The sequence below is a fragment of the Pseudophryne corroboree genome, chromosome 5, assembly GCF_028390025.1.
Source record: "Pseudophryne corroboree isolate aPseCor3 chromosome 5, aPseCor3.hap2, whole genome shotgun sequence".
NCBI lineage: Eukaryota > Metazoa > Chordata > Amphibia > Anura > Myobatrachidae > Pseudophryne > Pseudophryne corroboree.
Window position 1 is genome coordinate 707,706,557 of NC_086448.1, and position 26,863 is coordinate 707,733,419.

Genomic DNA, 26,863 nt, shown 5'->3' on the forward strand with positions numbered 1-26,863 from the left:
ATGACCCCACAGTGCCAGATATGCCCCCACAGTGCCAGATACAGATATGCCCCCACAGTGCCAGATATGACCCCACAGTGCCAGATACAGATATGCCCCCACAGTACCATGTGCCCACAGTGCTAGATATGCCCCCACAGTGCCATGTGCCCACAGTGCAGATATGGCCCCACAGTGCCAGATATGATCCCACAGTGCCAGATACAGATATGCCCCCACAGTGCCAGATATGCCCCCACAGTGCCAGATATGCCCCCACAGTGCCAGATACAGATATGCCCCCACAGTGCCATGTGCCCACAGTGCCAGATATGCCCCCACAGTGCCAGATACAGATATGCCCCCGCAGTGCCATGTGCCCACAGTGCCAGATATGCCCCCACAGTGCCATGTGCCCACAGTGCTAGATTTGCCCCCACAGTGCCACATATGACCCCACAGTGCCAGATACAGATATGCCCCCACAGTGCCAGATACAGATATGCCCCCACTGTGCCATGTGCCCACAGTGCCAGATATGCCCCCATAGTACTGCTCACCGTGCTGTGTGTGGAGAGCACAGCGCGCGCTTCTCCTGCCTGCCGCCCTGCCTCTCAGTCTGATCTCCGCCGGTGACGGCAGCATGTATATCTCAAATCAGGCGCCGGTCCGCGAGCTCTGATTGGCTAACGAACCGGCGCCTGATTTGAGCTATACACTCCGCCGTCACTGCCGGAGTCCAGACTGAGGGGCAGGGCGGCAGGCAGGAGAAGCGCGGCGGTGGGTGGATGGGCGGCGTATCGCGATCGACTGGTCACATGTCCGCGATCGACCAGTTGATCGCGATCGACTGTTTGGCCACCCCTGCCATATAGTCTCCAGGTTCCATAGCCAGTACAATTGAGCGTAGTGTTTCCATACGGAACTTAGACACTCTCACAAACTTGTACAGTGATTTGAGGTTGAGTATAGGCTGGAAAGACCCATTGGGTTTCGGAACTAGAAACAGGGTCGAGTAGTAACCTCTGCCATTGTGGGACAAAGGTACCGGCACTACCACTTCTGTATTCAGGAGGGAATTCACAACCTTTTGCAGAGCTTGCGCCTTTAACGGATCCGAAGGGATAACCGTGTTGCAAAACTGGCGAGGGGGACGTCTCTTGAAGGAGATTGCGTACCCGTGAGAGACAACTTCCTGCACCCATGCGTCTGAAGTGGTCTTTAACCAAACCTGGGTGAACTGCAGAAGTCGGCCTCCCACCCCGGTGTCCCCAAGAGGGAGGCCCGCCCCGTCATGCAGTCGTCCTCCCACCCTGGGTTCCCCAAGGGGGAGGCCCGCCCCGTCATGCGGCAGGCTTGTCTTGTTTAAAAGCAGGCTGACGGGCTGCCCAGGATGGATTTGCCTTGGGCTTAGTGGTCTTGGGAGCACGAGATTGTCTCGGTATGCCTGACCTTTTGCTTTCCCTTGAGGCCAAAAGGAACGAAAAGTGGTACCTTTAGCCTTCTGTGCAGAAGGAATAGTATTTGGGAGAAAGGCAGTCATAGGAGTCGGCAAGTCAGACACACTTTTATTTAGGTCTTCCCCAAACAAAATGTCCCCCTTAAAGGGGAGCACCTCCAAGGTCTTTTTGGAGTCTAGGTCCACCTTCCATGACCTCAACCACAGAATACGGCGAGCCAGGACAGACGTAGTAGATGCCTAGGCTGCCAACACACCAGCCTCAGAGGACGCCTCCTGAATGTAATAGGCGGCGGTGGTAATGTGAGACAGGTATTGTGAGATACATCCTCGGGCAGCTCTTCCTCTAATGCCTGAACCCATGCTTCAATACATTTTGTAGTCCAAGAGGCTGCAATAGTGGGTATATACAGCACCTGTAAGAGAATAAATAAGATTTTACTTACCGATAAATCTATTTCTCGGAGTCCGTAGTGGATGCTGGGGTTCCTGAAAGGACCATGGGGAATAGCGGCTCCGCAGGAGACAGGGCACAAAAAGTAAAGCTTTTCCGATCAGGTGGTGTGCACTGGCTCCTCCCCCCATGACCCTCCTCCAGACTCCAGTTAGGTACTGTGCCCGGACGAGCGTACACAATAAGGGAGGATTTTGAATCCCGGGTAAGACTCATACCAGCCACACCAATCACACCGTACAACTTGTGATCTAAACCCAGTTAACAGTATGATAACAGCGGAGCCTCTGAAAGATGGCTTCCTTCAACAATAACCCGAATTAGTTAACAATAACTATGTACAACTTATGCAGATAATCCGCACTTGGGATGGGCGCCCAGCATCCACTACGGACTCCGAGAAATAGATTTATCGGTAAGTAAAATCTTATTTTCTCTATCGTCCTAGTGGATGCTGGGGTTCCTGAAAGGACCATGGGGATTATACCAAAGCTCCCAAACGGGCGGGAGAGTGCGGATGACTCTGCAGCACCGAATGAGAGAACTCCAGGTCCTCCTTAGCCAGAGTATCAAATTTGTAAAATTTTACAAACGTGTTCTCCCCTGACCACGTAGCTGCTCGGCAAAGTTGTAATGCCGAGACCCCTCGGGCAGCCGCCCAAGATGAGCCCACCTTTCTTGTGGAGTGGGCCTTTACAGATTTAGGCTGTGGCAAGCCTGCCACAGAATGTGCAAGTTGGATTGTGCTACAGATCCAACGAGCAATCGTCTGCTTAGACGCAGGAGCACCCATCTTGTTGGGTGCATACAATATAAACAACGAGTCAGATTTTCTGACTCCAGCTGTCCTTGCAATATATATTTTTAATGCTCTGACAACGTCCAGTAACTTGGAGTCCTCCAAGTCACTTGTAGCCGCAGGCACTACAATAGGCTGGTTCAGATGAAATGCTGACACCACCTTAGGGAGAAAATGCGGACGAGTCCGCAGTTCTGCCCTGTCCGAATGGAAAATCAGATATGGGCTTTTGTAAGATAAAGCTGCCAATTCTGACACTCTCCTGGCAGAAGCCAGGGCTAGAAGCATGGTCACTTTCCATGTGAGATATTTCAAATCCACCTTTTTTAGTGGTTTAAACCAATGAGATTTTAGGAAGTCCAAAACCACATTTAGATCCCACGGTGCCACTGGAGGCACCACAGGAGGCTGTATATGCAGCACTCCCTTAACAAAGGTCTGGACTTCAGGGACTGAAGCCAATTCTTTTTGAAAGAAAATCGACAGGGCCGAAATTTGAACCTTAATAGATCCCAATTTGAGACCCATTGACAATCCTGATTGCAGGAAATGTAGGAATCGACCCAGTTGAAATTCCTCCGTCGGAGCACTCCGATCTTCGCACCACGCAACATATTTTCGCCAAATTCGGTGATAATGTTGCACGGTTACTTCCTTCCTTGCTTTAATCAAAGTAGGAATGACTTCTTCCGGCATGCCTCTTTCCTTTAGGATCCGGCGTTCAACCGCCATGCCGTCAAACGCAGCCGCGGTAAGTCTTGAAACAGACAGGGACCCTGCTGAAGCAAGTCCCTCCTTAGAGGTAGAGGCCACGGATCTTCCGTGATCATCTCTTGAAGTTCCGGGTACCAAGTCCTCCTTGGCCAATCCGGAACCACTAGTATCGTTCTTACGCCTCTTTGCCGTATAATTCTCAATACTTTTGGTATGAGAGGCAGAGGAGGAAACACATACACCGACTGGTACACCCAAGGCGTTACCAGCGCGTCCACAGCTATTGCCTGCGGATCTCTTGACCTGGCGCAATACCTGTCCAGTTTTTTGTTGAGGCGAGACGCCATCATGTCCACCATTGGTCTTTCCCAACGGGTTACCAGCATGTGGAAGACTTCTGGATGAAGTCCCCACTCTCCCGGGTGAAGATCGTGTCTGCTGAGGAAGTCTGCTTCCCAGTTGTCCACTCCCGGGATGAACACTGCTGACAGTGCTATCACATGATTCTCTGCCCAGCGAAGAATCCTTGCAGCTTCTGCCATTGCCCTCCTGCTTCTTGTGCCGCCCTGTCTGTTCACATGGGCGACTGCCGTGATGTTGTCCGACTGGATCAATACCGGTTTTCCCTGAAGCAGAGGTTCTGCCTGGTTTAGAGCATTGTATATTGCTCTTAGTTCCAGAATGTTTATGTGAAGAGACGTTTCCAGGCTCGTCCATACTCCCTGGAAGTTTCTTCCTTGTGTGACTGCTCCCCAGCCTCTCAGGCTGGCGTCCGTGGTCACCAGGATCCAATCCTGTATGCCGAATCTGCGGCCCTCCAATAGATGAGCACTCTGCAACCACCACAGAAGAGACACCCTTGTCCTTGGAGACAGGGTTATCCGTAGGTGCATCTGAAGATGCGACCCTGACCATTTGTCCAACAGATCCCTTTGGAAAATTCTTGCGTGGAATCTGCCGAATGGAATCGCTTCGTAAGAAGCCACCATTTTTCCCAGGACTCTTGTGCATTGATGTACAGACACCTTTCCTGGTTTTAGGAGGTTCCTGACAAGCTCGGATAACTCCTTGGCTTTTTCCTCCGGGAGAAAAACCTTTTTCTGAACCGTGTCCAGAATCATCCCTAGGAACAGCAGACGAGTTGTCGGCATTAACTGGGATTTTGGAATATTCAGAATCCACCCGTGCTGTTTTAGCACTTCTTGAGACAGTGCTAATCCCATCTCTAGCTGTTCTCTGGACCTCGCCCTTATTAGGAGATCGTCCAAGTATGGGATAATTAATACGCCTTTTCTTCGAAGAAGAATCATCATCTCGGCCATTACCTTTGTAAAGATCCGAGGTGCCGTGGACAATCCGAACGGCAGCGTCTGAAACTGATAGTGACAGTTTTGTACAACGAACCTGAGGTACCCCTGGTGTGAGGGGTAAATTGGAACGTGGAGATACGCATCCTTGATGTCCAAGGATACCATAAAGTCCCCCTCTTCCAGGTTCGCTATCACTGCTCTGAGTGACTCCATTTTGAACTTGAACTTCTTTATGTACAGGTTCAAGGACTTCAGATTTAGAATAGGCCTTACCGAGCCATCCGGCTTCGGTACCACAAAAAGAGTGGAATAATACCCCTTCCCTTGTTGCAGAAGAGGTACCTTGACTATCACCTGCTGAGAGTACAGCTTGTGAATGGCTTCCAACACCGTCTCCCTTTCGGAGGGGGACGTTGGTAAAGCAGACCTCAGGAAACGGCGAGGTGGATCTGTCTCTAATTCCAACCTGTATCCCTGAGATATTATCTGCAGGATCCAGGGATCTACTTGCGAGTGAGCCCACTGCGCGCTGTAATTTTTGAGACGACCGCCCACCGTCCCCGAGTCCGCTTGAGAAGCCCCAGCGTCATGCTGAGGCTTTTGTAGAAGCCGGGGAGGGCTTCTGATCCTGGGAAGGAGCTGCGTGTTGCTGTCTCTTCCCTCGACCTTTGCCTCGTGGCAAATATGAATAGCCCTTTGCTCTCTTATTTTTAAAGGAACGAAAGGGCTGCGGTTGAAAAGTCGGTGCCTTTTTCTGTTGGGGAGTGACTTGAGGTAGAAAGGTGGATTTCCCGGCTGTAGCCGTGGCCACCAAATCTGATAGACCGACTCCAAATAACTCCTCCCCCTTATACGGCAAAACTTCCATATGCCGTTTTGAATCCGCATCGCCTGTCCACTGTCGCGTCCATAAAGCTCTTCTGGCCGAAATGGACATAGCACTTACCCGTGATGCCAGTGTGCATATATCCCTCTGTGCATCACGCATATAAAGAAATGCATCCTTTATTTGTTCTAACGACAGTAAAATATTGTCCCTGTCCAGGGTATCAATATTTTCAATCAGGGATTCTGACCAAACTACCCCCGCACTGCCCATCCAGGCAGTTGCTACAGCTGGTCGTAGTATAACACCTGCATGTGTGTATATACTTTTTTGGATATTTTCCATCCTCCTATCTGATGGATCTTTAAGTGCGGCCGTCTCAGGAGAGGGTAACGCCACTTGTTTAGATAAGCGTGTTAGCGCCTTGTCCACCCTAGGAGGTGTTTCCCAGCGCTCCCTAACCTCTGGCGGGAAAGGGTATAATGCCAATAATTTCTTTGAAATTATCAGCTTTTTATCAGGGGCAACCCACGCTTCATTACACACGTCATTTAGTTCTTCTGATTCAGGAAAAACTATAGGTAGTTTTTTCATACCCCACATAATACCCTGTTTAGTGGTACCTGTAGTATCAGCTAAATGTAACGCCTCCTTCATTGCCAAAATCATATAACGTGTGGCCCTACTGGAAAATACGGTTGATTCGTCACCGTCACCACTGGAGTCATCGCCTGTGTCTGGGTCTGTGTCGACCGACTGAGGCAAAGGGCGTTTCACAGCCCCTGACGGTGTTTGAGTCGCCTGGACAGGCACTAATTGATTGTCCGGCCGTCTCATGTCGTCAAACGACTGCTTTAGCGTGTTGACACTATCCCGTAGTTCCATAAATAAAGGCATCCATTCTGGTGTCGACCCCCTAGGAGGTGACATCCCCATATTTGGCAATTGCTCCGCCTCCACACCAATATCGTCCTCATACATGTCGACACACACGTACCGACACACAGCAGACACACAGGGAATGCTCCTAATGAAGACAGGACCCACTAGCCCTTTGGGGAGACAGAGGGAGAGTTTGCCAGCACACACCAAAAGCGCTATATATATATCAGGGATAGCCTTATAATAAGTGCTCCCCTATAGCTGCTTTGTTATATAAAAATATCGCCATAAATTTGCCCCCCCTCTCTGTTTTACCCTGTTTCTGTAGTGCAGTGCAGGGGAGAGACCTGGGAGCCGTCCTGACCAGCGGAGCTGTGAGAGGAAATGGCGCCGTGTGCTGAGGAGATAGGCCCCGCCCCTTTTCCGGCGGGCTCGTCTCCCGCTATTTTGAGAAATCAGGCAGGGGTTAAATATCTCCATATAGCCTCTAGGGCTATATGTGAGGTATTTTTAGCCTTTATAGGTACTCATTTTGCCTCCCAGGGCGCCCCCCTCCCAGCGCCCTGCACCCTCAGTGACTGCCGTGTGAAGTGTGCTGAGAGGAAAATGGCGCACAGCTGCAGTGCTGTGCGCTACCTTTAGAAGACTGCAGGAGTCTTCAGCCGCCGATTCTGGACCTCTTCTGTCTTCAGCATCTGCAAGGGGGCCGGCGGCGCGGCTCCGGTGACCATCCAGGCTGTACCTGTGATCGTCCCTCTGGAGCTTGATGTCCAGTAGCCAAGAAGCCAATCCATCCTGCACGCAGGTGAGTTGACTCCTTCTCCCCTCAGTCCCTCGCTGCAGTGATCCTGTTGCCAGCAGGAATCACTGTAACATAAAAAACCTAGCTAAACTTTCTCTAAGCAGCTCTTTAGGAGAGCCACCTAGATTGCACCCTTCTCGGCCGGGCACAAAAATCTAACTGGAGTCTGGAGGAGGGTCATGGGGGGAGGAGCCAGTGCACACCACCTGATCGGAAAAGCTTTACTTTTTGTGCCCTGTCTCCTGCGGAGCCGCTATTCCCCATGGTCCTTTCAGGAACCCCAGCATCCACTAGGACGATAGAGAAAATAGATTTCAGGCATCCCTCCATACGCTTATCTGTTAGTTCCTTCAATGAAGTAATAGTGGTGACAGGCAGAGTGAATGACACCACTAGGCGGGTGACATTAGAATCCACCAGCGGTGAATTTTCCAACTTGTTACATAACTCTGCAGGGAGAGGATAGCGAGCCAAGGCCCGTTTAGACAGAGGGAATTTCTTCCCTGGATTAGACCTGGGTTCCTGCCTGATGTCCACCAAATGGTCAGAATGGGGTAATAGATTTTTAACCACCTTCTGCCATTTAAACATATCAGTTTTCTTAGCCACAGTAGTGGAATCCTCATCATCAGTGATCTGTAGGATCTGCTTAATAGCAACCACTAGAGCAGGGACATCTATTTGCAATGGAGAATGCTCGTCAGAAACAGCTGATTCAGTGTCTAACAGGACAGTATGCTCCCCCTCCACTTCAGATAAAACATGAGAGATTTGTGGATTGTGAGGAGGAAGCAGCCCGCTTAGATGACCCAGAGACACGGGAGTGACTTGGAGTAGATTTTTGTCTGACCAAGGATTGATTTAATTGCTGCAACTGGTTAGACAAATTTTCTGCCCAAGGCGGAAACAATTTGTGGCTGTAGTGGCACAGGTGGTCCCATAGGGAATGTAAGGTGTTCCACAAGAGTACCCAGTAGGTTTATGAATGCAGCCCAGGGTGGCTCCTGATTGGTTACAGGAACTGCGGACTGACTGGGAGATGTATGACACATAGGTGGTCATTTCGAGTTGTTAGCTAGCTGCTTTCGGTCGCAGCGCGCACGCGCGACGTACTTTCACACAAGACAATGCAGTTTCACACAAGGTCTAGCGACGCTTTTCAGTCGCACTGCTGGCCGCAGAGTGATTGACAGGAAGTGAGTGTTTCTGGGAGGTAACTGACCGTTTTCGGGGAGAGAGTGAAAAAACGCAGGCGTGTCGGATAAAAAAAGCAGGCGTGCTTGGGGAAGTGGGGGAGTGGCTGGGCGACCGCAGGGCGTGTTCGTGACGTCAAAACAGGAACTAAATAGTCTGAAGTTATCGCTAGGTAGGAGTAGGTCTGCAGCTACTCAGAGACTGCTTGATAAAATTTAGACGCCGTTCTGCGATCCTTTCGGTCGCACTTCTGCTAAGCTAAGATACACTCCCAGAGGGCGGCGGCCTAGCGTTTGCACTGCTGCTAAAAGCAGCTAGCGAGCGATCAACTCGGAATGAGGGCCATAGTACACAGACCATTATTCAAAACTTACCCCTCAGGTAAATCTTTGACGCATGCTCTGTATGATGCAGGAGCGTCCACAGACTTACTGCGCTTCTTGTTAGACATTGTACACAAATACAACAGAGTAGCTTAGTACGATAAAGCCAGACAGAGTACAATACCTGCGAACAAATCCATTAATATGTGACTGAATACACAGTACACAACACCTGCGAATAAATCCGGTATTATGTGACGGAGTACACAGTAGATTACACGTAATGGGTAAATACTGTGACGCACTATATATATGACCCAGACGCACCTAGTCCCTTAGAGTACAGAATAAAGTGATAGAGATATCTGGGAAACACTGAAAGCAAAACCACACAGCAGATTCAGGCACACACAGTCACAGGCAATGCAGATAATTATTATGACAAACTGCAGTGGACTAGTATATGTACAGATATATAACAGCGCGGTCCTAGACTGGGGGTATATATCGTACAATATATCCTGTAATAGGTACACTCTTTCTTAACTAACGCTGTCTCTATAAAGATATGTAGAATACTCAAGTGTTTGTAAAGTCACAGCGCTGTATAAAGGCGGCTTTACAAGGGATACCATTTTATACTGATGGTTAAATGTGTTTTAAGCATTTGTGAAACCATAATTTAGGCTTGTAGCTGGTCTATGCCATCTTATTAACTTTTGGAAGACTGTGGTCAGTGTTGCATTGACAGTTAGTAGGATCTGACTGCATGTGTATCATTTGCAATAGAAGCTACAGAACTGGCAACATTTGTATCATCTGTAAAGAGGATTACACTTACAGATAGTAAGGATTGGCTACATTAAAAATTTAGTTATATACAATCTGCAACAGTGTTTCCAGTGATATCTACTGGGAAGGAAAAGTAGCAGCGTGCTTTATATGATTTGCTAGAAGCACTGATGTGAATGCCATAGTATTATGTGATGCGAATACCATAGTATTATGTGTGCAAAAGCCTTATAGCACCATGTGTGCAAAAGCAGCATGTAAGAATGTAATTATATCATGGGTGTAAATTTTACAGTATTATGTGTGTAAAAGTAGTGTTTAAAAATTTGATCACATTACTGGGTGTTGACTGAGACAATCTAATCATCTGAGTTTTGAACATATGAATTTAATACAGCTTAGAAAGATTTTTTTCACACTCAATACTAGTCACCACATTTATGAATTATTAAAATAGCCATCTGCTTATGAATTTTTGGGGAAGCGTGTCAATGTATGTGACAGCTATGAATTAAATTTTCACCCCCTTTATTTTAAAGAAAGTCATTAAAAGTTACGTTTTAAATCACTAATCATATCAATTTAAAATTCATTTATTTAAAAGAGTACTCCAAAAAAGGCAATCCCTGTTTTTCCGGCAACTGCCGGTTTTTGTGTGTCTACAAGGGATACCTTGCCCTGCAGTCCCGGAGACCAGCTGCAGCTATGCTTAGAAGATGGCGCACAGTGTCTCAGTCAGGGAGAGAGGGAGAGTGTGTGAGGCAGCTCCAGGGCGGGAAAATCTGCAGTAGATGGCGCCCTGGGCCGGGGGAGGGGCTACATGTCAAACAAATATACTGGACTTCCACCCCGGGTACTGTGAGCCTTATTAAATGGGGTGTTAGTACACCCGACCTGTGGTCTAGTGGGGTCCCTGCTCAGTGACAGTGTCCACGCAAGCGTAGCGGTCCGTCTCCCTAGACTGCAACCGGAACATGATTTAATGGCGGGTCCTGCCTAGGGGACCCTCTTACCTACTCCCGTAGCAGCCACGTGAACAAGGAGAGCATCTGCATCGCAAGTACCCGGGAACAGGCTGCAGGAGTATGCAACGCTGCTTGGGAGGTGATGGAGCCGCAGCACTGAATGTCACACTGAAATATCAGCACTGCGGCCCTTGAAGTCTTCTTAGGAAGCTTTATAGGGCTGCCCAGTGCAGACCCCCTGTTAAGTGACCTGCTGCAGGCACCAACACGAAGCTGAGCTTACAGTGCCTGGAGGCAGGGTTATAGAGGAGGCCCCAATGCATCCTGGGACAGCCTAAAGCTTTAGCCTGTTGGTGCCTCTAGATCAAGATCCACTCTACACCCTGATGTTTCGCTGTGGAACACAATGTACCCTGCTGCAGTAATACGTGGTAAGTGCACTCTCTGGGATGTACCGCATGGGGTAATTACATAGCTCTGGGAACTTAAGCCGAGTTCTATTATTAAACACGAGTTAGCAGCAATCTTATCATGCAGGGAAATAGCCAAGTAATTGAATAGCACCAGGAGCTAAACCTTGGAGCTGCAGTTGCGCTGTAAGTCTTGCGGCTAGTTAATTCAGCCCAAAGAGAGCAGATGTGCATCATCAGGTTCTTACCTCAAAGCTGAGCGGCAGATTGCGCTTCAAAGAAATTTCAAACACCAGACTAATTTCTGACTTGTTGGCATCTTTATCTTCTTCAGGACATCGATTGGTCTCCCCATTCTGCTTGTAAACAAAAAATAAGATTTTAAACCTACCGGTAAATCTTTTTCTCGTAGTCCGTAGAGGATGCTGGGGACTCCGTAAGGACCATGGGGATAGACGGGCTCCGCAGGAGACATGGGCACTTTAAGAAAGACTTTAGGTATGGATGTGCACTGGCTCCTCCCTCTATGCCCCTCCTCCAGACCTCAGTTAGAGAAACTGTGCCCAGAGGAGACGGGCAGTACAAGGAAAGGATTTTTGTTAAACCAAGGGCAAGATTCATACCAGCCCACACCATTCACACCGTATAACTTATGATAAACTAACCAGTTAACAGTATGAAAAAACAACATAGCATCAGTCGGAGATCGATGAAAACTATAACATAACCCTTATGTAAGCAAAACTATATACAAATCTTGCAGAAGTAGTCCGCACTTGGGACGGGCGCCCAGCATCCTCTACGGACTACGAGAAAAAGATTTACCGGTAGGTTTAAAATCTTATTTTCTCTTACGTCCTAGAGGATGCTGGGGACTCTGTAAGGACCATGGGGATTATACCAAAGCTCCCAAATGGGCGGGAGAGTGCGGATGACTCTGCAGCACCGATTGAGCAAACAGGAGGTCCTCCTCAGCCAGGGTATCAAACTTATAGAACTTTGCAAAGGTGTTTGAACCCGACCAAGTAGCAGCTCGGCACAGCTGTAGTGCCGAGACCCCTCGGGCAGCCGCCCAAGATGAGCCCACCTTCCTAGTGGAATGGGCCTTGACCGATTTTGGTAACGGCAATCCAGCCGTCGCATGTGCCTGCTGAATCGTGTTACAGATCCATAGATCAATAGTCTGCTTTGAAGCAGGAGCGCCAACCTTGTTGGCTGCATACAGCACAAACAGTGCTTCTGTTTTTCTGACTCTAGCCGTTCTGGCCACGTAAATATTCAAAGCCCTGACCACATCAAGGGACTCGGAATCCTCCAAGTCTCGCGTAGCCACAGGCACTACAATAGGTTGGTTCATATGAAAAGATGACACCACCTTAGGCAAAAATTGAGGATGGGTCCGCAATTCCGCTCTATCCATATGGAAAACTAGATAGGGGCTTTTATGAGACAAAGCCGCCAATTCCGACACTCGAATAGCCGAAGCCAAGGCTAACAACATGACCACCTTCCAAGTGAGACATTTTAACTCCACCGTCTTAAGTGGTTCAAACCAGTGCGACTTAAGGAAACTCAACACCACGTTAAGGTCCCAAGGCGCCACCGGAGGTACAAAAGGAGGCTGAATATGCAGCACTCCCTTCACAAAAGTCTGTACTTCTGGGAGAGAAGCCAATTCTTTTTGAAAGAAAATGGATAAGGCCAAAAAATGAACCTTAATGGAGCCTAATTTTAGGCCCAAATTCACTCCAGTCTGTATGAAGTGAAGGAAACGGCCCAGATGGAATTCTTCCGAAGGAGCATTCCTGGCCTCACACCAAGAAACATATTTTCGCCATATACAGTGATAATGTTTAGCTGTCACGTCCTTCCTAGCCTTTATCAGAGTAGGAATGACTTCATCCGGAATGCCCTTATCCGCTAGGATCCGGCATTCAACCGCCATGCCGTCAAACGGAGCTGCGGTAAGTCTTGGAACAGACAGGGCCCCTGTTGCAGCAGGTCCTGTCTTAGAGGAAGAGGCCACGGATCTTCTGTGAGCATCTCCTGCAGATCCGGATACCAGGCCCTTCGTGGCCAATCTGGAACAATGAGAATTGTCTGTACTCCTCTTTTTCTTATTATTCTCAACACCTTTGGGATGAGAGGAAGAGGAGAAAACGCATAGACCGACTGGAACACCCATGGTGTCACTAGGGCGTCCACAGCTACCGCCTGAGGGTCTCTTGACCTGGCGCAATACCTCTGCAGCATTTTGTTGAGGCGGGACGCCATCATGTCTATCTAGGGCAGTCCCCACTGACTTGCAATCTGTGCGAAGACTTCTTGATGAAGTCCCCACTCTCCTGGATGCAGGTCGTGTCTGCCGAGGAAGTCTGCTTCCCAGTTGTCCACTCCCGGAATGAACACTGCTGACAGTGCGCTTACATGATTTTCCGCCCAGCGAAGAATCCTGGTGGCTTCCGCCCTTGCCACTCTGCTCCTTGTGCCGCCCTGGCGGTTTACATGAGCCACTGCGGTGATGTTGTCTGACTGGATCAGAACTGGTAAGTCGCGAAGTAAGGTCTCCGCTTGACGAAGGGCGTTGTATATGGCCCTCAGCTCCAGGACATTGATGTGAAGACAAGTTTCTTGACTTGACCAAAGACCCTGGAAGTTTCTTCCTTGTGTGACTGCTCCCCAACCTCGCAGGCTCGCGTCCGTGGTCACCAGAACCCAGTCCTGAATGCCAAACCTGCGGCCCTCTAGAAGGTGAGCACTCTGCAGCCACCACAGGGGAGATACCCTGGCCCTGGGGGACAGTGTGATCAACCGATGAATCTGTAGATGTGACCCGGACCACTTGTCCAGTAGGTCCCATTGGAAGGTCCTCGCATGGAACCTGCCGAACGGAATGGCCTCGTAAGGTGCCACCATCTTTCCCAGGACTCGAGTGCAGTGATGCACTGACACCTGTTTTGGTTTCAATAGGTTCCTGACCAGAGTCAAGAGTTCTTGAGCCTTTTCCGTTGGAAGAAAAACCCTTTTCTGGTCCGTATCCAGAATCATGCCCAAGAAGGTTAGACGAGTCGTAGGAACCAGCTACGACCACGGGATATTGAGAATCCAGCCATGTTGCTGTATCACTCTCAGTGAAAGTGACACGCTGCTCAGCAACTGCTCTCTTGATCTCGCTTTTATGAGGAGATCGTCCAAGTACGGGATAATTGTGACCCCCTGCTTGTGCAGGAGCACCATCATTTCCGCCATTACCTTGGTGAAAATCCTCGGGCCCGTGGAAAGCCCAAACGGCAACGTCTGAAATTGGTAATGACAATCCTGTACCGCAAATCTCAGGTACGCCTGATGAGGTGGATATATTGGAACATGAAGGTATGCATCCTTTATGTCTAGGGATACCATAAAATTCCCCCCTTCCAGGCTGGCGATGACCGCTCTGAGTGATTCCATCTTGAACTTGAACCTTTTCAAGTATAGGTTCAGGGATTTTAAATTTAAAATGGGTCTGACCGAACCGTCCGGTTTCGGGACTACAAACAAGGTTGACTAATATCCCCTCCCTTGTTGCAGTAGGGGAACCTTGACCACCACCTGTTGAAGATACAATTTGTGAATTGCATTTAACCCTAACTCCCTTTTCTGAGGGAGAAGCTGGCAGGGCCGATTTGAAAAACCGGCGAGGAGGCACCTCTTCGAATTCCAGCTTGTAACCCTGAGAAACAATTTCTACTGCCCAGGGATCCACCTGTGAGTGAACCCAGATGTGGCTGAAAAGTCGAAGACGTGCCCCACTGGGGCGGACTCCCTTAGCGGAGCCCCAGCGTCATGCGGTGGATTTTGTATAGGCCGGGGAGGACTTCTGTTCCTGGGAACTAGCTGTGTTGTGCAGCTTCTTTCCTCTGCCCTTACCTCTGGCAAGAAAGGACGAACCTCGTACTTTCTTGTTTCTCTGTGACCGAAAGGACTGCATCTGATAATGTGGCGCTTTCTTAGGCTGTGAGGGAATATAAGGAAAAAAATTGGATTTACCAGCTGTAGCTGTGGAGACCAGGTCCGAGAGACCTTCTCCAAACAATTCCTCACCCTTGTAAGGTAAAACCTCCATATGACTTTTTGAGTCGGCATCACCTGTCCATTGCCGGGTCCATAGGACTTGTCTAGCAGAAATCGACATAGCGTTGACTATAGAACCCAATAGACCAATGTCTCTTAGAGCATCCCTCATATATAAGACAACATCTTTCATATGTTCTAGGGTCAATAAGACGTTATCCTTATCCAGGGTTTCAACTTCCGCTGATGAGGTATCCGTCCATGCTGCTACGGAGCTACACACCCAGGCCGACGCAATAGCCGGTCTGAGTAAGGTACCCGAATGCGTGTAAATAGACTCCAAGGTAACCTCCTGCTTGCGATCACAGCAGGATCCCTGAGGGTAGCCGTATCCTGGGATGGCAGCGCTACCTTCTTGGATAAGCGTGTCAACGCTTTGTCCACCCTAGGGGAGGATTCCCACCGTATCCTGTCCTTTGGCGGGAAAGGATACGCCATAAGAATCCTTTTGGGAATCTGCAGTTTCTTGTCTGGAGATTCCCAAGCTTTTTCACATAACTCGTTCAGCTCATGTGAGGGAGGAAAGGTTACTACAGGTTTCTTTTCCTTATACATGTGTACCCTCGTGTCAGTGACAGGGGGTTCCTCTGTGATATGCAAAACATCTTTTATTGCAATAATCATATCGAATACATTTAGCCAGTTTTGGCTGTAACTTTGCATCATCGTAGTCGACACTGGAGTCAGAATCCGTGTCGGTATCTGTGTCTACTATTTGGGAGAGTGGGCGCTTTTGAGACCCCGAAGGTCCCTGCGACATAGAGACAGACATGGATTGATTCCCTGGCTGTTCCCTAGCTTCCGCTTTGTCTAATCTTTTGTGCAATAAATTTACATTAGCACTTAAAACATTCCACATATCCATCCAGTCAGGTGTCGGCGTTGTCGACGGAGACACCACATTCATTTTCCCTCCTCCTCCCCCGGAAAGCCTTCTACCTCAGACATGTCGACACACGCGTACCGACACACCACACACTCAGGGAATCCTCTTATCTGAAGACAGTTCCCCCACAAGGCCCTTTGGAGAGACAGAGAGAGAGAGTATGCCAGCACACACCCAGCGCTATATGACCCAGGAAAAAACACAATATGTTTACCTAGATAGCGCTGTAATCTGTATATTGCGCCAAATATGTGCCCCCCCCCTTCTTTAAAACCCTCTTTCAACGTGGATAAGCAGGGTAGAGTCCGGGTAGCTTCCTCTCAGCGCTGTGCTGTGGAGAAAATGGCGCTGGTGAGTGCTGAGGAAGAAGCCCCGCCCCCTCAGCGGCGGGCTTCTGTCCCGCTCAAATATGTAAAAAACCTGGCTGGGGCTCTTTATATATACAGTGCCCAGCTGTATATATTTACTTTTGCCAGAAAACGAGGTTTATTGCTGCCGAGGGCGCCCCCCCTGCGCCTTGCACCCTTACAGTGTCTGCCTGTGTGTGCTGTGTGGGAGCAATGGCGCACAGCTTTACTGCTGTGCGTTACCTCAGTGAAGATCTGAAGTCTTCTGCCGCCTCTGAAGTCTTCTTACTTCTCATACTCACCCGGCTTCTATCTTCCGGCTCTGCGAGGAGGACGGCGGCGCGGCTCTGGGACGGACGGCGAGGGTGAGACCTGCGTACCGATCCCTCTGGAGCTAATGGTGTCCAGTAGCCTAAGAAGCAGAGCCTTGAAACTCACAGAAGTAGGGCTGCTTCTCTCTCCTCGGTCCCTCGATGCAGGGAGTCTGTTGCCAGCAGGCTCCCTGAAAATAAAAAACCTTACAAAATACTTTCTTTCAGGAAACTCAGGAGAGCTCCCTGTAATGCACCCAGTCTCCTCTGGACACAGTAGTAAACCGAGGTCTGGAGGAGGGGCATAGAGGGAGGAACCAGTGCACACCTATACCTAAAGTCTTTCTTAAAGTGCCCATGTCTCCTGCGGAGCCCGTCTATCCCCATGGTCCTTACGGAGTCCCCAGCATCCTCTAGGACGTAAGAGAAATATATCACATCAATCCAATTCACTGGCAGAACAATGTTCACATTGACCCAACACATTAACACAACTATGTTTATTTCAGATGGGTTTTAAATGCTTAGTATTACTTTGGTTTATGTAATGAAAGTGGCAAACATTAATTCCACAACGTGGTGGCAGCAATTTTGAAACCTGATGTACTAGGCACAAATCAAAGGCTGCATGAAATAAAAAAAGAGGTGAAGTTCACAAAATATTTGTGACCATTGTATATATGTAGATGGAAAAAAGGTAAACAAGGAATCTCAGTGATCCTACATCAGGGTTTTTACTGAACGTATGCTCCATCTGCACCTACACATACTGTATATGTACAGAATGCTAGACATTGCTGACCTAACAGCTGCAACCGCTCATAATAGTTCCTTGGAACGCTTATCTTCTAACTATGGGGGTCATTCAGACCCGATCGCTGCTGTGTGTTTTTGCACAGCAGCGAACGGGTCAGAACTGCGCCGTCGCCGCAATGCGCAGGCGCGAGGCCCCGCCAGCGACGGGGAACGCTGGGCAACGACGGGAAGGACGATGAAAGCGATCGCACGGGCGATCGCAAGAAGATTGACAGGAGGAGGCTGTTCGTGGGAGTCAACTGACCGTTTCCAGGGAGTGTCCAGGAAAATGCAGGCGTGTCCAGGCGTTTGATGGGAGGGTTCCTGACGTCAGCTCTGGACTGGATCGTCGCAGTGGAAAAGTCCTGACCTGTGCAGAGACTGCACAAACTTTTGTTTGTGCAGCTCTCTGCAAAAGCGATAGCACCCCTGAACATCGACTACCCCCTCCCCCTGTATGTGGCGACTACCTAATCGCAGGGATGCAAAAAAACGCATTCCTAGCGATCAGGTCTGAATTAGGCCCTATATTCAGGAACGATGAGCTGTTGCTGGCAATTTAAGTAAGAGTGCAGCAGATGCCATAGGAATATGTAGATTATAGGGGACGAAAGAGCGCAGTCAGCCAGTCATAGTAAGAGCATTGTTATGATGAGTAATACACATACTTGTGTGTAAACCGTTAGCATAGCACATCATGTTCTTGTGGGACTGGTACATTAGCACCTATACAAAACCATCCGGTATTCTTACAGATGCCTCAGTGAGTATACTGGTTTCTGGTGAATTGAACTGCTGTATTCTCATAAATAACGGCTTATTGAGTAGAGGAGACAAATTATTTTAGGTATTTTTCTAGATAACAACACCACTAATTAAATGTTTATAAAAAGTTAATAGTGTCCTGAAAAATAAAAAAATGGAAACAAAAACGATACAAGCATATGCAGGGCCTTATTCAATTAAGCACAGAGGGGGTAATTCTGAGTTGATTGCAGCAGGACATTTTTTAGCAGTTGGGCAAAACCATGTGCACTGCAGGGGAGGCAGATATAACATGTGCAGAGAGAGTTAGATTTGGGTGGGGTGAGTTCAATCTGCAATCTAAATTGCAGTGTAATAATAAAGCAGCCAGTATTTACCCTGCACAGAAACAAAATAACCCACCCAAATCTAACTCTCTTTGCAAATGTTATATCTGCCCCCCCTGCAGTGCACATGGTTTTGCCCAACTGCTAAAAAATTTCCTGCTGAGATCAACTTGGAATTACCCCCCATGTGCACTGCAGGGGAGGCAGATATAACATGTGCAGAGAGAGTTAGATTTGGGTGTGATGTGTTCAATCTGCAATCTAAATTGCAGTGTAAAATAAAGCAGCCAGTATTTACCCTCCACAGAAACAAAAATAAGATTTTACTTACCGGTAAATCTATTTCTCGTAGTCCGTAGTGGATGCTGGGGACTCCGTAAGGACCACAGTTTGAATCTGTGCCCGGACGAGCTGGGTGCTGTTCAGTGAGCTCTCCTGAGCTTGCTGTAAGAAAGTATTTTGTTAGGTTTTTTATTTTCAGGGAGATCTGCTGGCAACAGACTCCCTGCATCGTGGGACAGAGGGGAGAGAAGCAGGGGAACAGACGGGCTCCGCAGGAGACATGGGCACTTTAAGAAAGAATTTAGATTCTGGTGTGCTCTGGCTCCTCCCTCAATGTCCCTCCTCCAGATCTCAGTTAGAGAAACTGTGCCCGGAAGAGCTGACAGTACAAGGAAAGGATTTTGGAAATCCAGGGCAAGATTCATACCAGCCACAGCAATCACACCGTATAACTTGTGATAAACTTACCCAGTCAACAGTATGAACAACAACAGAGCATCAGTTCAACCCTGATGCAACAATAACATAGCCCTTATTGCAGCAATAACTATGTACAAGTATTGCAGAAGAAGTCCGCACTTGGGACGGGCGCCCAGCATCCACTACGGACTACGAGAAATAGATTTACCGGTAAGTAAAATCTTATTTTCTCTAACGTCCTAGTGGATGCTGGGGACTCCGTAAGGACCATGGGGATTATACCAAAGCTCCCAAACGGGCGGGAGAGTGCGGATGACTCTGCAGCACCGAATGAGCAAACATAAGGTCCTCCTCAGCCAGGGTATCAAACTTGTAGAACTTTGCAAAAGTGTTTGAACCTGACCAAGTAGCCGCTCAGCACAGCTGTAATGCCGAGACCCCTCGGGCAGCCGCCCAAGAAGAGCCCACCTTCCTAGTGGAATGGGCCTTAACTGATTTTGGCAGCGGCAATCCAGCCGCAGAATGAGCCTGCTGAATCGTGTTACAGATCCAGCGAGCAATAGGCTGCTTTGAAGCAGGCGCACCAAGCTTGTTGGAAGCATACAGGATAAACAAAGAGTCTGTTTTCCTGACTCTAGCCGTTCAGGCTACATAAACCTTCAAAACCCTGACCACATCAAGCAACTCGGAATCCTCCAAGTCAGTAGTAGCCACAGGCACCACAATAGGTTGGTTTATATGAAAAGATGAAACCACTTTTGGCAGGAATTGTGGACGGGTCCGCAACTCTGCTCTATCCGCATGGAAAACCAGATAGGGGCTTTTATGTGACAAAGCCGCTAATTCTGACACACGCCTAGCCGAAGCCAATGCTAGTAGCATGACCACCTTCCACGTGAGATATTTCAATTCCACCGTTTTGAGTGGTTCAAACCAGTGGGATTTCAGGAAACTCAACACCACGTTAAGATCCCAAGGTGCCACCGGGGGCACAAAAGGGGCTGAATATGCAGCACCCCCTTCACAAACGTCTGAAGTTTAGGTAGAGAAGCCCGCTCTTTTTGAAAGAAAATGGATAGGGCCGAAATCTGGACCTTAATGGAACCCAATTTTAGGCCCAAAGTCACTCCTGATTGTAGGAAGTGAAGGAAACGGCCCAGCTGGAATTCCTCCGTAGAGGCATTCCTGGCCTCACACCAAGCAACATATTTTCGCCATATACGGTGATAATGTTGAGCTGTCACGTCCTTCCTAGCCTTTATCAGCGTAGGAATGACCTCATCCGGAATGCCTTTTTCCGCTAGGATCCAGCGTTCAACCGCCATGCCGTCAAACGCAGCCGCGGTAAGTCTTGGAACAGACAGGGCCCTTGTTGCAACAAGTCCTGTCTTAGAGGAAGAGGCCACGGGTCCTCTGTGAGCATTTCTTGCAGATCTGGATACCAAGTCCTACTTGGCCAATCCGGTCCAATGAGTATTGTTCTCACTCCTCTTTTTCTTATGATTCTCAACACCTTGGGTATGAGAGGAAGAGGAGGAAATACATAGACCGATTGGAACACCCACAGTGTCACCAGGGCGTCTACAGCTATCGCCTGAGGGTCTCTTGACCTGGCGCAATACCTCTGTAGTTTCTCCTTGTCGGTTTACATGAGCCACAGCGGTGATGTTGTCTGACTGAATCAGAACTTGTTGACCGCGAAGCAGGGCGTTGTAAATGGCCCTTAGTTCCAGGATGTTGATGTGAAGGCAAGTCTCCTGACTTGACCACAGACCTTGGAAATTTCTTCCCCGTGTGACTGCTCCCCACCCTCGGAGGCTTGCATCCGTGGTCACCAGGACCCAGTCCTGAATGCCAAATCTGCGGCCCTCGAGAAGGTGAGCACTCTGCAGCCGCCACAGGAGAGACACCCTGGCCCTGGGGGATAGGGTGATTAACCGATGCATCTGAAGATGTGATCCGGACCATTTGTCCAGTAAGTCCCATTGAAAGTTCCTCGCATGGAACCTGCCGAAGGGAATGGCCTCGTATGATGCCACCATCTTTCCCAGGACTCGAGTGCAGTGATGCACTGACACCTGTTTTGGTTTTAATAGGTCCCTGACCAGTGTCATGAGTTCCTGAACCTTCTCTATCGGGAGATAAACCCTTTTCTGGTCTGTGTCCAGAATCATGCCCAGGAAAGGCAGACGAGTCGTAGGAACCAACTGCGACTTTGGAATATTTAGAATCCAGCCGTGTTGCCGTAACACTTCCAGAGAACGTGCTACGCTGATCAGCAACTGCTCTCTTGACCTCGCTTTTATGAGGAGATCGTCCAAGTATGGGATAATTGTGACCCCTTGCTTCCGCAGGAGTACCATCATTTCCGCCATTACCTTGGTAAATATTCTCGGAGCTGTGGAGAGACCAAACGGCAACGTCTGAAATTGGTAATGACAATCCTGTACCACAAATCTGAGGTACGCCTGATGAGGTGGATAAATGGGGACATGAAGGTATGCATCCGTTATGTCCAGAGACACCACAAAATCCCCCCTTTCCAGGCTTGCAATGACCGCTCTCAGCGCTTCCATCTTGAACCGGAACCTTTTTAGGTACATGTTCAGGGATTTTAAATTCAATATGGGTCTGACCGAACCGTCCGGTTTCGGTACCACAAACATGGTCGAATAACAACCCTTTCCTTGTTGAAGGAGGGGAACCCTGACCACCACCTGTTGAAGATACAATTTGTGAATTGCAGTTAACACTATTTCCCTCTCTAAGGGGGAAGCTGGCAGGGCCGATTTGAGTTATCGGTGAGGGGGCATCTCTTCGAAGTCCAGCTTGTTTCCCTGAGACACTATCTATTGCCCAGAGATCCACCTGGGAGTGAACCCACTTGTGGCTGAAATTTCGGACACGCGCCCCCACCGGGCCTAGCTCCGCCTGTGGAGCCCCAGCGTCATGCGGTGGATTTAGTGGAAGCCGGGGAGGACTCCTGTTCCTGGGAACCAGCTGTGTTGTGCAGCTTCTTTCCTCTGCCCCTGCCCCTGGCAAGAAAGGACGCACCTTGGACTTTCTTGTTTTCATGTGATCGAAAGGACTGCATTTGGTAATACGGTGCTTTCTTAGGCTGTGAGGAAACATATGGCAAAAAATTTGACTTTCCAGCCGTAGCTGTGGAGACCAGGTCCGAGAGACCCTCCACAAACAATTCCTCACCCTTGTAAGGTAAAACCTCCATGTGCCTTTTTGAGTCGGCATCACCTGTCCATTGCCGAGTCCACAGGACCCTTCTGGCCGAAATCGACATAGCATTTATTCTAGAACCTAGTAGGCTAATGTCTCTCTGAGCATCTCTCATATATAGGACAGCGTCTTTTATATGCCCTGGGTCAATAATATAGTATCCTTGTCTAAGGTATCCAGTTCCTCAGATAAGGTATCCGTCCATGCTGCTACAGCACTACACACCCAGGCCGACGCGATCGCTGGCCTCAGTAAGGTACCTGAATGTGTATAAATGGACTTCAGGGTACCCTCCTGTTTTCTATCCGCAGCATCTTTGAGGGTAGCCGTATCCTGTGACGGCAGGGCTACCTTCTTGGATAAGCGTGTCAAAGCTTTGTCCACCCTAGGGGAGGATTCCCAGCGTAACCTGTCCATTGGCGGGAAAGGATATGCCATAAGAATCCTTTTGGAAATCTGCAGTTTTTTATCTGGAGATTCCCAAGCCTTTTCACATAACTCATTGAGCTCGTGTGAGGGGGGAAAAGTTACCAGCGGCTTCTTTTCCCCATACATAAGAACCCTCCTGTCAGGGACTGGGGTTTCCTCTGTGATGTGCAACACATCCTTAATAGCTATAATCATATAACGGATGGATTTAGCCAATTTTGGCTGTAACTTTGCATCATCGTAATCGACACTGGAGTCAGAATCCATGTCGGTATCTGTGTCAACAATTTGGGATAGTGGGCGCTTCGGAGACCCTGACTGCCTCTGCGACATAGGATCAGGCACGGGCTGAGACCCTGACTGTCCTAAGGCTTCAGCTTTATCCAACCTTTTATGCAAGGAATTAACATTATCATTTAAAACCTTCCACATATCCATCCAATCAGGTGTCGGTGCCGTCGGCAGAGACACCACATTCATTTGCTCCCGCTCTGCTTCCACATAGCCTTCCTCATCAGACATGTCGACACAAGCGTACCGACACACCACACACACAGGGAATGCCCTTTTTGAAGACAGTTCCCCCACAAGGCCTTTTGGTGAGACAGAGAGAGAGTATGCCAGCACACACCCCAGCGCTATATAACCCAGGAATAACACAGTAACTTAATGTTAACCCAGTAGCTGCTGTATATTGTGTTTTTAGCGCCTAATTATGTGCCCCCCCTCTCCTTTTACCCTTTTCTACCGTGATCTGCAGGGGAGAGCCTGGGGAGCTTCTTCTCAGCGGAGCTGTGGAGAAAAAATGGCGCTGGTGAGTGCTGAGGGAGAAGCCCCGCCCCCTCGACGGCGGGCTTCTGTCCCGCTAAAATACATATCTTTATGGCGGGGGCTCATACATATATACAGTGCCCAACTGTATATATGAGTACTTTTGCCAACAGAGGTCCATATGCTGCCCAAGGCGCCCCCCCCCCTGCACCCTTACAGTGACCGGAGTATGTGAGGTGTGTTTGGAGCAATGGCGCACAGCTGCAGTGCTGTGCGTTACCTCATGTGAAGAACGGAGTCTTCTGCTGCCGATTTCGAAGTCTTCTTGCTTATCATACTCACCCGGCTTCTGTCTTCCGGCTCTGCGAGGGGAACGGCGGCGCGGCTCTGGGATCGGATGACGAGGGTGAGATCCTGTGTACGATCCCTCTGGAGCTAATGGTGTCCAGTAGCCTAAGAAGCAGGACCTAGCTTCAGAGAGTAGGGCTGCTTCTCTCCCCTCTGTCCCACGATGCAGGGAGTCTGTTGCCAGCAGATCTCCCTGAAAATAAAAAACCTAACAAAATACTTTCTTAGGGCAAGCTCAGGAGAGCTCACTGAACAGCACCCAGCTCGTCCGGGCACAGATTCAAACTGTGGTCCTTAAGGAGTCCCCAGCATCCACTAGGACGTTAGAGAAATAACCCACCCAAATCTAACTCTCTCTGCACATGTTATATCTGCCTCCCCTGCAGTGCACATGGTTTTGCCCAACTGCTAACAAAGTTCCTGCTGCGATCAACTCAGAATTACCCCCAGAAGCCGCTCGAAATTGTGCAACATGAACTGCCAGTGTGTGTAATTAAATATGGCCCATGATGCGCAAATGGACCAAAAATCCCCTTATAGTGGATAGGAGTATTTCTAAATACTAATGCTCTGGTATTCCCACTGAAAATTCAACTAAAGTAGGAAACACTATGGCCCAGCTTTACCAAGCCTTGGAAAGTGATAAATTGCACGGTGATTACGCACCAGTCACTCAACTCTTAACGGTCATGTTATGAGCTGTGTTTGAAAAAATAGGATTTTGGTTACCTACCGGTAAATCCTTTTCTCGTAGTCCGTAGAGGATGCTGGGGTCCACATTAGTACCATGGGATATAGACGGGTCAACCAGGAGCCATTGGCACTTTAAGAGTTTGAGAGTGTGGCCTGGCTCCTCCCTCTGTGCCCCTCCTACCACACTCAGTCTAGAAACTGTGCCCGAGGAGACGGACATCTTTGAGTGAAGGATTTTACACAGATAGTGGCGAGATTCACACCAGCTCATACATACAAGGCACATCAAGCTAGCTTAGCTTGAAACGCAGCAACCGCTGAAACATTACTTACAAAGTAACAATGCAGTACTCAACTAAAATGAAGTTGTACTGAACCAAATAACGTTAGCAGGAAAACGAAGCGCTGGGCGGGCGCCCAGTATCCTCTATGGACTACGAGAAAAGGATTTACCGGTAGGTAACCAAAATCCTATTTTCTCTTACGTCCTAGAGGATGCTGGGGTCCACATTAGTACCATGGGGATGTACCAAAGCTCCCAGAACAGGAGGGAGAGCGCGGAGGCTCCTGCATAACTGATTGACCAAACATCAGGTTCTCAGAGGCCAAAGTATTGAACTTGTAGAACTTTGCAAACGTGTTCGACCCAGACCAAGTAGCAGCTCGGCAAAGCTGTAAAGCCGAAACACCCCGGGCAGCCGCCCAGGAAGAACCCACCTTACGAGTAGAGTGGGCCTTAACAGACGTAGGACACGGCAATCCTGCCGTAGAATACGCATGTTGGATAGTGAACCTGAACAAGCGAGAGATAGTCTGCTCAGATGCAGGACACCCAAGTTTCTTGGGATCATACAGGACAAACAGAGAGTCCGATTTTCTGTGACGAGCAGTCCTCTTCACATAGATCTTCAGAGCCCTTACAACATCCAAGGACTTTGATGAATTTGAGGAGTCAGTAGCAACTGGCACCAAAATAGGTTGGTTAATATGAAATGCAGAGACAACCTTCGGAAGAAACTGCTGACGTGTCCGAAGCTCAGCCCCATCTTCATGGAAGATCAAGTATGGGCTCCTACAGGACATTGCCCCCAACTCCGACACACGTCTAGGAGAAGCTAAGGCCAACAAAGTGACAGCCTTCCACGTGAGAAACTTGACCTCAACCTCCTGTAGAGGCTCAAACCAGTCCGACTGGAGAAACTGCAACACCACGTTAAGATCCCAGGGCGCCGTAGGCGGCACAAAGGGAGGTTGGATGTGCAGAACTCCCTGCAAAAAAGGCTGAACCTCAGGGAGGGCAGCCAACTGTTTCTGGAAGAAAATGGATAGGGCCGAAATTTGTACCTTTATGGATCCCAATCTCAGGCCCATATTCACACCTGCTTGCAGGAAGAGGAGAAACCGTCCCAGCTGAAACTCCACTGTAGGAAACTTCTTGGACTCAAACCAAGATTCATATTTTTTCTAAATACTATGGTAATGTTCAGACGTTAACTCCTTTCCTAGCCTGTATCAGGGTAGGAATAACCTTGTTCGGAATGCCCTTCCGAGCTAGTATCTGGCATTCAACCTCCATGCCATCAAACGCAGCCGCGGTAAGTCTTGATAGGCGAACGGCCCCTGCTGCAGCAGGTCCTCCTGAAGAGGAAGAGGCCTCAGCTCTTCTAGCAGTAGATCCAGAAGATCCGCGTACCAAGACCTTTTTGGCCAATCCGGAGCAATGAGGATCACTCGAAACCTTGTTCTACTTATGATCTTTAGCACTCTTGGAATGAGTGGAAGTGGAGAAACACGTACACCGACTGGAACACCCACGGAGGCACTAGGGCGTCCATCGCCACGGCTTGTGGGTCCCTCGACCTGGAACAATACCGCCGAAGCTTCTTGTTGAGACGAGAGGCCATCATATCTATTTGAGGTATACCCCAAAGATTTGTCACCTCCGTGAACACCTCCGGATGGAGTCCCCACTCTCCTGGATGGAGATCATTTCTGCTGAGGAAGTCCGCTTCCCAGATGTCTACTCCCGGAATGAAGATTTCTGACAGCGCCAACGCGTGCTTTTCTGCCCAGAGGATGATTCTTGTTACCTCTGACATTGCAGCTCTGCTCTTCGTTCTGCCCTGTCAGTTTATGTAAGCCAATGTCGTTACATTGTCCGAGTGCACCTGAATGGCCCGATTTCTCAGAAAATGGGCCGCTTGGAGAAGACTGTTGTAGACGGCTTAGTTTCA

At 49.0% G+C, this 26,863-nt stretch overlaps 1 protein-coding gene across 11 annotated transcripts in view; it reads right to left on the bottom strand.

Moving 5' to 3' along the window:
• Nucleotides 1-26,863, bottom strand: part of STAU2 (staufen double-stranded RNA binding protein 2) — a 747,611-nt gene that overhangs the window by 375,815 nt on the left and 344,933 nt on the right. For all 11 annotated transcript variants that reach the window (XR_010177886.1, XM_063923932.1, XM_063923926.1 and 8 more), the window contains one exon: nucleotides 11,158-11,265. Coding sequence is in view for 10 of the 11 variants with exons in the window: in XM_063923932.1 (XP_063780002.1) it covers nucleotides 11,158-11,265 (108 nt within the window). In the remaining variant the exon portion in view is untranslated. The remainder of the gene's footprint in view (nucleotides 1-11,157; nucleotides 11,266-26,863) is intronic.